This window comes from Sciurus carolinensis, chromosome 2, assembly GCF_902686445.1.
Source record: "Sciurus carolinensis chromosome 2, mSciCar1.2, whole genome shotgun sequence".
Taxonomy (NCBI): Eukaryota; Metazoa; Chordata; class Mammalia; order Rodentia; family Sciuridae; genus Sciurus; species Sciurus carolinensis.
Window position 1 is genome coordinate 131,736,732 of NC_062214.1, and position 13,275 is coordinate 131,750,006.

A 13,275-nucleotide genomic window follows, 5' to 3' on the forward strand; every position below is an offset into this window, starting at 1 on the left:
GGATAACAGGGCAACTGGGGGAGATTTTTGCTTTAGTTTGATTTTCATTTTTCAGAAGGAGAAAATTACTATGCTGAAGATAACCTTTTTTTTTCCTCTTTATTTTATTTATTTTTAATAGGAGACTAACTGCTTGGTTTCACAGAATTCTCTATACAGCTTTACATGATAAATGTTTTCAGAATTAACCTGTGAAAATGATCAGAAACTCAAACAACGTCTAAAGAAAAAGAATAAGATAAGATCAAGGTTAGTCAGAAATTTTTCATTCTCTAGGAACTGAAAGGCTAAAATTGCTTCATAACATGAAAAAACAAATTGAAGCTGATTCCAAGTCCAATTTTTGATTTAAAATGTATGTAGTAAGAGAGGTGTTTTGTGTATTTATGTGTTGACTTTAAGGCAGCAGTCAGCACTTGGTTGTAGACTATATGTGTCTTGGAAGTACTTGAAAACGTGGAGGTACAAAACATTCTGGTGTAGTATTGCTCTTTTCAAATACATCTTTCTATTTTATTCCTCCACACTGGCATAATGAATAGTGCTATTGCTGTTTAAGACTTAAAACAGCTGCATTTCTAATTTTGGCAGATTATGAAGGATTTTTATATGGGTTGAATGTTAAAAGCAAACAAGTAACATGCCAACCAGCAGAATGAGAGTGCTGGGCAGATGGTGGCATGGCAGAGATACGAGCTGAAGTACTGTGCACCACCAATCATGGGACATCGGAAAGGGATATTTGGCAGCTTTTCAAATGAAGCTCAATCTTTTACCTCAAGCAAAAATAATGCATGTCCATGATGCCTTTAGACAGATATTGAGTAGACATTCTCTTACACTCTGTGGTGATTTTATTCATTGATCTTGATGGTATATACAATTTTGACTTTCCTTCCTTCTGTTAAGTATGCTTGTGTGCGTGTATGTGTGTGTGTGTATGTGTGTGTGTGTGTGTGTGTGTGTTCCATATATGTGTGCATGTGTTTCTATCTGAGAAAAAAACTGAATGTGAGAACTAAGCATATGTTAGGATTTCTCCTCCTACCACTATTACTTTCCTACTGCAAAGCAATAAATCAAAAAGTTATTCCAATATGTCCTCATAACCATCCACATTATTTTCCTGAGAATTATCATCAGGGAATATAATTTAAAAAAAGATTTGTTCTTCAAAAAAAGATTTTCTTTTGATTCAAATCAGCTTATGAAGTGAAGATAAAGTTATATGACTGTACGTTCATAAATATTCTAGAATCTTCATGCTTAACTAAATTCTGTCTTTTCTAACTTAGGTAATATTCACTATCACTGAAATTTTATAATATTTTATATTTTTGTAAACCAACATAATTTATAATAAACACTTTAGGAAAATGTGAGATAAAACAAAGAAACAAAGCCATTCACAAACTGTCTACAAACTGTACCATAATGCTGTATTACTCTTCCTGACCTAATGATCCTTCTCCATAGTCAATATGCTAGATTCTCTACATTATCATCAGTCAATCCTCAGACTGAAGATGAGGGAACTTTGAAACAAAACATGAAATAGTTTCAACAATGCCACACAGCTAGTAAACATTGGCAGGGGGGCAGTTGAGAATTAAACTTGGGAAATTTGTCTACTGACTTGTGTTTTTAACTACCAAGGTATAATCTGTGTAGTACATAATGCAAAAAAATAAGTAAATTAGGAAACCCTGGAGACACTGAACACTGAACCAAATACAAATAATTAGTATATTAAAATAAGGGTAACAGACTTGTACCACTATTAAAAGCACCCACAAATTCAAATTTGAGTGTCCAAGGCCAAAGCAAGAGCAAAAATTATATATCAGAAGAGTAATGTTATTCATTAAAAAGAATTGTTTAGGATACTAAAGTCTGAAAAAACTTATTCTACAAGAAAGTTACAAAGGAATGTAATATAAGATTTCTCCAATAAATATGTTGCCAAATTTCACAGGTGTGTCATTTATAAACTCACTCAGTATGTAAGATCATATATCTTTTCTATAAAAGCATTTTTGCAGGGTGTGTGTATGTATGTTTATAAACCATGTAATCCAGGATTGTAATTTTTGGGGTAAAATTTCATTGATCCAGCTACTCTGTCCTATAGAATATTTTTGATAGTGAAAAAGGCATCTGTTAGCTTGAAATGTAGTTAGTGTAGCTGAGGAACTGAATTTTATTTTGTTTAATCTTAATAACTTAATAATTAAATAGCCAAATGTGGTTAGTGGTAGCCACAGTAAATAGTGCAGATCTGAGGAGCCAGCTGAATGGCATCTCTCTCAGCCTCAAATCTCACCAAGAGAATTTCATGTTTTTATAGCAGATGGATAAAATGAAAATCCAAACATTTTCATTCTCCAATTTAGAGCACAAGACTTTTGTGTTGTCAGTGAGAAGAAAACTAGTAATATTTTTAAGATTAAAAAAATTCTTGTCACTGCTTCATAGAACTGGCATTTTATAAGATAGTATTGTTGACTGAAACATTTTTCTATCATAGTTAGATTCTGTAACTCATCTATTTCAGTATTTCTAATATATTAAGATTTAATTTTTAGCCTGAGTGTGTTTCATTTTATTTTGCTTTTTTAAATTAAGCCCCAATTAATTGAAACTAATCTTGCAAATAATAAAGATTAATAATGCCTACTGGGAGCTCAATTATGGAGTATGTGCTTAACATGTATGAGGCCCTGGGTTCCATCCCCAGCACCATGAAAGAAAAAAAACTATATTTTTGCATGAGGTTTATAAAGCAATTCATATTTTGTAAAAAGCATAAAAATCAAGCTAATATTTTATTATATTTTCTAGAAGGTCTGTTAATAAGCAAAGTTCCTGTTATATCACTGAGGACCTAATATGTTCAGATTTTATATACATAAGACCATAAATCTCTGCCTTAGGAAGCAAATATTAGGAATTTTTGGCTACACAGTGACCAGAGAAAAAGTCCCCTGTATGGTTTTCATTGCCCTTGTGTTTTGTTCCTGTTGATCTGGATGACAGTTAAGATACTGTCCTCAATTAGCACAGTAACAGATGAAAAGAGAAGAAACTTGGATGAGAAGAGGAGAAACTCTGATTCCTGGCTGGATATCCCCTTGCCAGATGTGAAGAACAAGGCCTTAGGCTAATTCTGTGTGAACAACGGAGCTTGATATGTTCCCTGAAAACCACGGTATGTACACTGATGGAGATCTATGAAGACTTAGGCCCTGGTTTGGGTGCACATGACTCAACTTTTCCTAGAAGTCTTGCCAGCTAACCCTTAGGCAGAGACAGCTGTTCTGCCAGATGGATAAAGCTACACAGTTCCAATGTGAGTAGGAGAAGGAGGAAGAGCTGCAGGAAAGCTCAGCCAGTACCTTGGAGGATCCATCCTCATTCCTTTAGACTCTGAAATGTCCACCTCGGAGGAGCACCAATGAGGCTATGGAACACAGAGGCCACAATGAGGAAGAAACAATGACAGAGTTGATGAAGTCAAGAGAGCTAGTATTGAGGGGTGCATCAAAACTGAGTGACTGCTGAAGACACTATATAAAGAAAACAAAAATAGAAGAGAAAAGCAATAGTTGGGAAAAACCGATTAAAGGAGGAATGAATTGAGTTTTGAGTTCTGTAGCTAATGCGGTTACCTGGCCATGGTCATAGGAATTAGATAGGAAAATAATTGTTATTCTATGAACTAGGTCTCATTTGATATGAAAAAAACTGAAATGTTTTGAAAGCAAGACTGATTTTCTACAGAAAATTTCTAAAAAAAAAAAAAAATGCATGCATAAGATATAGTAGAAGTCCAGAAAAAGAAAAAAAGAGACTTGTTTGATAATAATAATAATATTAATTTTACTAATACAGTAGGCCAAGAGGTCCCAACAGTAGGTACTGAAATTCAGATCCTTCAGAAGAGCAGCATCTTTTGGAGATCATGTATAGAAAACCAGTTTAATCGGGAGTGTGCTTGTTTGTTCATGTCATTAAGCATTCATTCATTCACTCTACAGGTAGATATTGACAGCATGTGATAATCCAAATTCTAAAATATTTGTTTTTATTTTAAGAAATGGGTTGTCCAGTAGGGTGGAGGTGGAATGAGGATTGAAAGCACCTTGTAAAATGCTTTATACTTATTCTCATGAAAGATACAACTCAATGTTGTATTAGAGACATCAATGTTATCTTATAGATGATGGCTCAAGACTCAGAAATGAGGTGACATACTGAGCATTATACAAGAAATAAATGGCAGCTCTGAGACTCAAACCAAAGTCTTAGACTGGAAATCAACTCTTTATGAAACTGAACTTATGTGGAGATACACCATAACAAATATAATACATATTTCTCAGTCAATATATTTGAAGATCTTACAAAAGTGCCTCACACATCATAAATATTATGTATTTATATCACCATTGCAATCAGCATTATTATTTCTGAAAGGACAACATGGAGGAAGAAATATTTTACTTTTTCAAAATTAAACAACCAGAGAAATACAATGCAGCATAAGGAAAGCATGCATGCAATTTTCATATGAAATGAAAGTATTCCAACAAATTTTCCCTTTAGGATTTGCCTTAGTCTGACCTGGAGTGAATACTCCCTCTGCCTTGACACTTAGGGAAACTGAGGGGAAAAATGATAGAGAAGCAATGCACTATTTTGCCATATCTGCATGGAGAATCCACTCTGCAAAGAAAAATAACCAAAAAATTGAGGAATTAAAGAAGGAATATTCCAAGTCCTAGATTCAGACTGAAGTCACAGCTGGGGAAAGGTGGGAGGTCAACGAAAACATTTGACCTATGTGCTGTCTATGTTCTCCCCTCTATGAAAATGGTTGAGTGTCACACAGAGAACAAATACCAGGCTAACATGAAAGGTAAGGATGGAAGGAGAATTAACATTGACAATAAATGAAAAGAAGTTGCCAAAGACACATGTAACATAAACCAGACAGGAACAAAGAGCACAGAAGGCCCCTTATCTCTGGTTTTGCTTTCTGCTGACTCACAATCCACTATGTTCCAAAAATATTAAATGAAAAATTTCAGAAATCACCCATAAATATTAAATTACACACCATTCTTATTAGTAGGATGAAAACTTGCTCATCTGGCTCTGCCCCTCCTGGGACCTGAACCATCCCTTTACCCAACATGTCCATGCTATATATGCTATCTGTCTGTTAGTCCCTCAGTATCAGTATCGGTTATCAGATCCACTTTCAGGGTATTGCAATTGGTGTGTTCAAGTCTCATGTAGTAGCTTAATGCTGTGTCACAGTGCCTCCATCACTCACCTCACTTGGGCTCATCATTTAGGCACTGTGCCAACTCATGTCATTAAAAATGGAAGAGCACAGTATAATAGATATTTTGAGAGAGAGAGACAACATTCACATAACTTTTATTACAGTATATCATTGTAATTACCATTGTTATTCATCTTTTACTATGCCTAATTTATAAATTAAACTTCATCATAGGTATATATGTAAAGGGAAAAAAAACAGTTTAGATATGGGTTGATAGATTAGAGTTTCAGGTATCCACTGGGGGTCTTAGAATGTATCCCTGTGGAAAAGGGGGAACCATTATAAAGACATGTAATCTTACACTTAAATTTTCCATTGTTATGAACCTGCACAGATAATTGTAATTGAAGTTGGACAGGAATTGGCAATGTTCAGACTGGGATACTTAGATGTCCAAAAACAACTGAAATGAAATATAAATTGAGAACTAAAGAAGAAGTCTTTTACAACCTAAGTTACCCAAGCAGTGTTAAAGCTGGGAGATGATGCCCATAATTAATTCTGCTTTCTCAAAAGAAATAATAACCTATATAATATCCTTTGGGGGAAATAATGATTCAGTGTTCTAACATTATTCTTGAGGTTTTTCCCTTTCATTTATATGTCATACAGGGATGAAACAGTGCGCAGCAATGTATTATATCTAAGAGAAATGGACACGATAACATGATGCATGTAAACCAACAATTTACACTTTTTATAAAAAAAGAAAGACTAGTAGAATGCTATTATCATGTGTTCTTTAGTCTTATATTTTAGGTACTGTGACTTTGAAAAAGAAAAATAGGGTAACTAAGACATGATCTCTATTTTAATGAGAGCTATGAAATTATGATTCACCTGGCTTAGCAGCAGCACAATTTTATTTCATATTTTATATTATAACTCTATGGACAAGAGCCTTCAGGGTTTTCTTAATCTCATTGCAGTTTGAGTAGATGAATTAAATATTTATACCTTTATAAGAAAGAGGAGGATAATGGATCTGTAATCAAAAATAATGTTAATGAATATTAAAGCTATTGCTGTTTTTTGTTGAACCAAATATCACCAATGGTGCCTGGAAATGTAAACTGTTTTACTGGAGTAGAAATTTCTAAAACACGTCCTCAAGAATCACCAGTTCAAGGTCAAAGGGCTAACTGCAACTGAAGTGGTATAAATAGTGACTGACACTTAGATTTAGGTTCTGGTGCCACCTGACTCTCTGCAGGAGGTAAGGAGTTAAATTATATTCTGTAGTTTTTCAGATATCTGACTTCTCTACCTTTCCACATCCTTGTGTAGGAAACAATGTTGTTTAATGATATAAACTATTACAAAAACTAGTTATCTTATAGGAGCGAAGATTTCTTTCTTCCTAACTCCTCCTTCACCATGGCTCAAATCCTATCTGTGAGAGGGAAGCAGTCTCTCTATAGAAAGACTGGACACATACTTTTGGAAAATTTAATTAATGGTCATGACCCAGAGGAGTATCTCCAGTAGGGACTGCTGAATTGTCAGGTGGACTGCTGAATTGTCAGGTGCTCAGAGGAGACAAAAGTCCTGTGATACAGTGAACTTGGGAAGTGATCTTGGAGAGCACTGTTCATATCAGTATGCACCAAAGCTCTGAAGACTCCCACTGGTTAAACAACATTAGGCCTAATATTTTTCAGTTATGAGAACAATCTTCCTTTTTTTGTTATGTTTACTATCCATGAACATCACTGGGAAAGGCTGCTTAGAATGTGAGGAGGAAAGCAATCACCGCAGCTAATATTTATTACACAGTTGCTATGTGTGGAAACACTCTGAAGTGCTTTACATGCATTAATTTATTTTAATGATTGCAACAGCCTACAATATAGATGCAAGTATTGTCTCCATTTCACAGATGAGGAAACTTGGGCAAAATGATTAAATGTTTTGTAAAAGATGAAAATAGTCAATAATAGAGGAAAAAATATAAACCCAGATGGTCTGGCTGTGGAAAACATACTCAATCACTATGCATACCACTTTACTTGTTGGAAAAAAGAACCCATGTATTGTTAGCATTGTATGATACTAGCATCTAGTAGAAGCACCTTGTTGGATTAAAAGCACAAGCAAAAAACCCCAAAGTTCAGAACTTTTGCAAGTCATACAATATCACAAAGGAAATTAGCAACACTAAGTATTTCTTGGCACCCAAGAAATTAGTTCTTCAGCCTCTCCGGGAAGTACCTCAACCATTTGAGGACGAGATTTGGACTGGGGAAAAGGAAAGGTCACCACTCTCAGGTGACTATAGGTCTTCTTTTCATTTTCTCTTTCTTTTTTGACAACTATATCTAAATGGTTATTATATCTCTTTAATTTTACCTCTAAAATATGGACCTCTCTGCCTCATTTTCAGCTCTTCTTTTGCTGCCTGAGAATAGTCCCATTCCACCTGTGCCTGGGCGACAGCACTAGCTTTCTAATGAGCCTCTTGACAGTGAGAAATGACTAAGCATGTGTGGAAGCAGCTTTCTGTAAAAGTTATAAGACAACATAATCTATTTATGATTATCTGTACATAATCATAAATGTATAACGGAAAACAACCAAGAAAAGCATGGTGTGTGTGTGCGTGTGTGTTTTTTACCAGAAATGAAAGAAAGGAATATCCAATATTTAATTTTCAGGCTCTAAAGTGGTGATTTTATTTAAGGAATCCTTGTGTATTTGCTATTTAATCACCTACAAGATACACACATGCACACACACACACACACACACACACACACATGCACACACACCAAAAAAATAAATAATGATTAGAGATAAAACCAAAACCAAACAAATAAAAAGAGTTGAATCATGTGAATTTATTCACGTTACTCATTTCCTTTGCTAAAGCTGAATTATCGGGCTTTGATAAGAGTACCACCATGAGGAAGAATTCAGATAAATTCCATGAACTTTATTTTACACTTCAGTATCATACACTTGAACTTGACTTTGGCTTTGGTAAGAGAGATTTCCATTTGCAGTGTTTTCCTACTTCACAATAGCAAAATGCTAATCCTTGGCTTAACAGACAAAGAGCACTTGCCAGTAGTGGAGATACATGTGGTGGGGAACCTATTAATTTTTTTTTTCCTCCCTAACCCAGTCCATTCATTTGTGAGCAACCTTTTCCTGGCTTACTGGATCTGGATGTACTAGCTCACAAAAGCCATGTTTTTCAAAAAGAATGAACAGGAAAGAAATCAGCAAATTAGCCAGGAAGAGCCTGGTCAGGTTTTCACCCCCAAAGCAGCTAAAAAATGATGAAAGGTTTCAGCAGAATATGACATGAGCAAGAGAAAATTCCCGAAGTTGTCTGAAAGGCACGAGTATTAACTTTCCTCAGTTACTTTTGTTCCCAGATTTTCTCTCATTTTTATTATAACCTTGTGTCAGAAGATGTTCCTGTTGTTTAAACATTCGTTAAGTATAAAGAGAAACAGATTATGTTTATGTCATTAAAGAGTGAAATTAAATTTGTGACAGAAAAAAGAAATCTTGGGTAATAAAATTTAGTAGTAAAACTGCAGTCTTCAAGAGTAAAAGTACCTCAGTTTTTTGTTAGGAAACAGTACCTAGCCAAAGACAACAGGGGGATGCCTAATGTTTTCTCCTCTGCTCCCCTCAAGCAGCGCGGATGGGGAAGATGATCCTTAACCATGCCTCCAGAAAATGGCACATATCTCAGGTCACTCTTACTACTCCAGTCTCTTCAGGGACTGGGTCAAGAATGAAGCATAGGATCCAAGCTCCTTCACGCCTAACGGTCTGAAGTATTTTAGTGTCATGTGTCTTGCCTCAAATTATAAGGCCCACATCTCAGATAAGAATTTCTTGTCTGGGCCAAACAAATGCATGGCAATGAGACTAACATTACAGTTTTCTTTTGAGGCCATAATGTAGAAATAATATCTTTACAACGAATATTTTTTATAAATTTTTGTACATGCAATAGCTTCTAATCATAGATAGACTATCTTAATAAACTTGTATGAGTTCATTTTTTGACTGCTTGCTATCAGATTAGAAATTATCACATATACAAAAATTTATAAAAAATATTCATTGTAAAGATATTATTTCTACATTATGGCCTCAAAGGAAAACTGTAATGTTAGTCTCATTGCCATGCATTTGTTTGGCCCAGACAAGAAATTCTTATCTGAGAAGTGGGCCTTATAATTTGAGGCAAGACACATGACACTAAAATACTTCAGGCCGTTAGGCATGAAGGAGCTTGTATCCTATGCTTCATTCTTGACCCAGTCCCTGAAGAGACTGGAGTAGTATGATAAAAAAAAGAATGGGAAGGAGAGGAAGATTGGTAAGCAGTGGTAAGGCCAGGTAAAAACTGGATCTGCTTGAGACAAGAAGGCAGGGGACTGCGTGTCTAGCAGTCATGTGAGACTCAGGAAAAGAAATAGCAAGCATGGATGGCACAGTAATTTGTATTATAGAGAGATATAGCAACCCTGCTAGGGTGTAAGAAGATACAAGTTCATTGCAGTTGCACGGAAGTGATATAAGGCAGGCATAAAAGAGACCACATGCTAGGGGTAGAGAAGTAGAAAGGGGGAAATAGAGATTTAAAATGTTAGAACTAGCAATTAAAACATAATGCAAAGGATGGGGAGCAGGTATGTGAATTTGGTAGTAATGGGCAAGATAACAAGCTGAAATTAGAGAGGAGGAATGCTCCCAAGTGAAGACTTTAAAACAGAACCCTTGTTTTGGTTGAAGTCGAACATGGGACTAGAGTGACAACAAAAAGATATACCAGGAGTCCAAAGAATGTGAGACATACGTTTTGCCAACACCAGGATGAATAAAGGGGAAAGCAAGATTAAAAGTCAGGCACCAACTGTTGCCATGGTCATAAGTGGAAAAAAGTCTTCAGGTAAATAGTCATCTCAATGAAATGTTAAGAGGCTGACATAATTAGGTGAAGTAGACATCTTTGAATTGGAGGGAACATGGTACAGAAAATAACCCAAAATGGCATTGGGGAATGAGAAGAGGTTCCTTTCATTCAACTCTTCACCCAAGAATGGAGAAAAAAGGCAAAGTCTCCTGTATTGGAGAGAATGGAGTGTCGTCTTTAGAGATCCAGGTTGCAAGCAAGAGAGAAGACAGTGAGGAAGGAAGAAATATCAGATGTTTGCGTTATAAGGGATTCAAAACCTACAAGAGGTAGGGAAAGCATAAGAGGTCTAAGAAAGAAACAGTGTTGTAATATGAAGAACTTGGGAAAAAAGCTAAGCATTATAATGGGAGAGGGGCTAGGAGACCACAGCTGCCAATAATAATGGTCACAGGTAAATACAGGAGACCTAAAGGTAACACATATTTTATATATACATATGCATGTGTGTGTTTATATATATGGCATATATAACATATATAAACACATAAAAACACATTTACATATATAACCTAAGTGGTTATACATACATAACCTAACCATGTATACATACATAACCTAAATGAATAAAATTGAAGGCTTCAACAGCATTGTGGGAGTGAGTATGTGATTCAACATGGCTACTCTAAGTGCAGACAGGAGAGCAGGCCAGGGAGCCTTTGCTGAGCCTGTGCTGAGAGAGCAGGTGAGAGGAAGGTTGCTCTTAAATGCCCTCTCAGTAACCGTGGCCAGGGAGATAGACCAGGTGGAGCATAAGGGTGGATGGCAAAAGAAGCAGAGAATAAACACAGCGAGGTGCTTAGTCTACAAAGATGACAGAGGAAGAGCAGGACACTGTTCCTCCTGAAGTGTGGGAACTCTCTAGGGCTGTGTCAGGTCACCGTGAAGAGCAGGTCTGGCTCACTCAAGCAGCAGCATGCAAACAGGCAGCCCTCCCCTACACAAACACCCCCTCACAGGTTGCATTCAATCTGTCTGTTACTAATATGAAGAATTTGGTAACAAAGTAAAATGGAAAGAAAATAAATTAACAAAGCAAAATGGAAAGAAAAATAAATTAAATTTAGAAATATGATTTTAAAATTCTTCATGTATTTCTGGACATTGCCACAGGGGAAAAAAAACACTCATAAAACACATTACACTATTTGCAAAGTAACCTGACTATAAGATTCATATGAATTATGGCAAGAATAGATTCAGTGCATGATTTTCCTGAATAATTTATTTCAGGCAGCCCCTAGTGTTCAGAAACAGGAAACATAGAAAACAGCATGTCTAGTCACTAATTTCGAGAGACCAGGTGCAATAAAGTAAACGTCAAAAGCACCAAAGAGAAAGAAACGGGAAAACCCAGAAAAGCAAGAAACTTCTTCAAAAAATTTAATAAAAAACCATCAAAGCTTTGGCTGTTTAGGTTTGTTTATTTAGCAAGTGGCAGCCCTATAAATAACAGGAAAATGCAAAAACATTTGTTTTATAGGATACAAGTACATCATGAAAATGTGGCAAACCTGGGACCTCACACAATGAAAATAAAGACAATCAATAGGGACAAAACCTGAACTGGACTGAATCAAAGCAAAGTAAATAAAAACAGAGATTTCAGAATGAGGATCAGTGAATTTTTTTTAGTCAAAAAGATAGCAAGCAATGAAGACCAGAGGAGAGACAGCAGCAATAACATGAGTTTCTCAAAACTGACTCTATTTTTAACAAAATACCCAATAAAAATCTGAATATAGTCATCATCTTGGCACTGGCCATCATTGTAAGGATCCCTACTAAAACTGTTCTTTGGTGATGTCTTTTTGTTTTCTTTTAAGTTAAATATATCCATTTTCCACCTTCTGTATTGATAGGCACAGTCCTATTACCGACTTCTATATCCCAAACAAGAACTATAAATACAGGCTGGGGAAAAGAGCCATTTCTCAGGGATTGAATTGACCAGCATTACCTGTAGGACCCAACCTGGCCTAACTCCTGAGCTTTGGTTTGTCCTTTGGTCTTGGCTTATCTCACAGCTGCTAGACTTCTGGCAGTTATTTCTTGGCTATCAGACACTGCATACGTTGGGGCCCTGACAGTTACATTAGGGCGGCTATTGTTGAGTTTTTTGGTTTGTTTTTGCCGCTGTCCTGGTGACTTGAGGTACTGTGTGTGTGTGTGGTGTGGGACCTTAGAAGGAGCAAGAAGTTCAGAGATGTGATTGAGACAATTTGGGTGTGGACAAAGCAAATTCAAGAGAAATTTTTTACAGCTCTTCCAAAATAATTTCATTTACATAGAAAGTAAATGAAAGTAAATAGAGCCTGAAAAATCTCCTATTGGGACCCAACAGTTTGATATACTTTCTATGTTGCCTTAAAAACATGCCCAAGAATTCTTCATATACAAATTACTAATCTATAGACAGAGAATAGGCATCCTACCTGACAGGACCACTTCAATAAGATCACCTTCCTGGATGTCACTAGCTGTTTTCACCAGCTGAAGGATGTTTTCAGAGGTAGGGTCATGGCGAAAAAGCAGGATCTTATCATACATTCCATAGAAACCACATTCAGGGAACTGCAAATAAAAATACCAAAATAGTTGAAACATCAAAATCCTCCAAAATATTTTGTTGTAAAATAAAAACAAACAAACAAACAAAAAAAACCAAAGTGTCAGGGCACAAATACAGGCTAATTAGGAACATTAAAATGTTTTAAAAATTCACGGGCAGAGTTGATATTGACAAGATTCCAAATCAGAAGAGAAGAAATCACAAGGACAATAATGAACAAGTGGCTTCCTAATTAAAGATCAAGAAAACAGGAGAATATGAAACAAGATTCAAAGGATTTCCTCCAGTGAACTGGTTAAGAAATATAGGTGGGGAAAAATGTGCATTTTCATAGTCTATAGTAGTCAATAGTATAAAAATGGGAGTTAATTTATTATAATTTTGTTACACATAACTGTGACAATTTGTTTG

The 13,275-nt window shown here is 35.8% G+C and overlaps 1 protein-coding gene across 2 annotated transcripts in view; it reads right to left on the reverse strand.

Moving 5' to 3' along the window:
- Prkd1 (protein kinase D1) overlaps nt 1-13,275 on the reverse strand; it is a 325,642-nt gene that overhangs the window by 134,434 nt on the left and 177,933 nt on the right. For both annotated transcript variants that reach the window (XM_047540758.1, XM_047540759.1), the window contains exon 2: nt 12,728-12,866. In XM_047540758.1, coding sequence (XP_047396714.1) covers nt 12,728-12,866 — 139 coding nt within the window. The remainder of the gene's footprint in view (nt 1-12,727; nt 12,867-13,275) is intronic.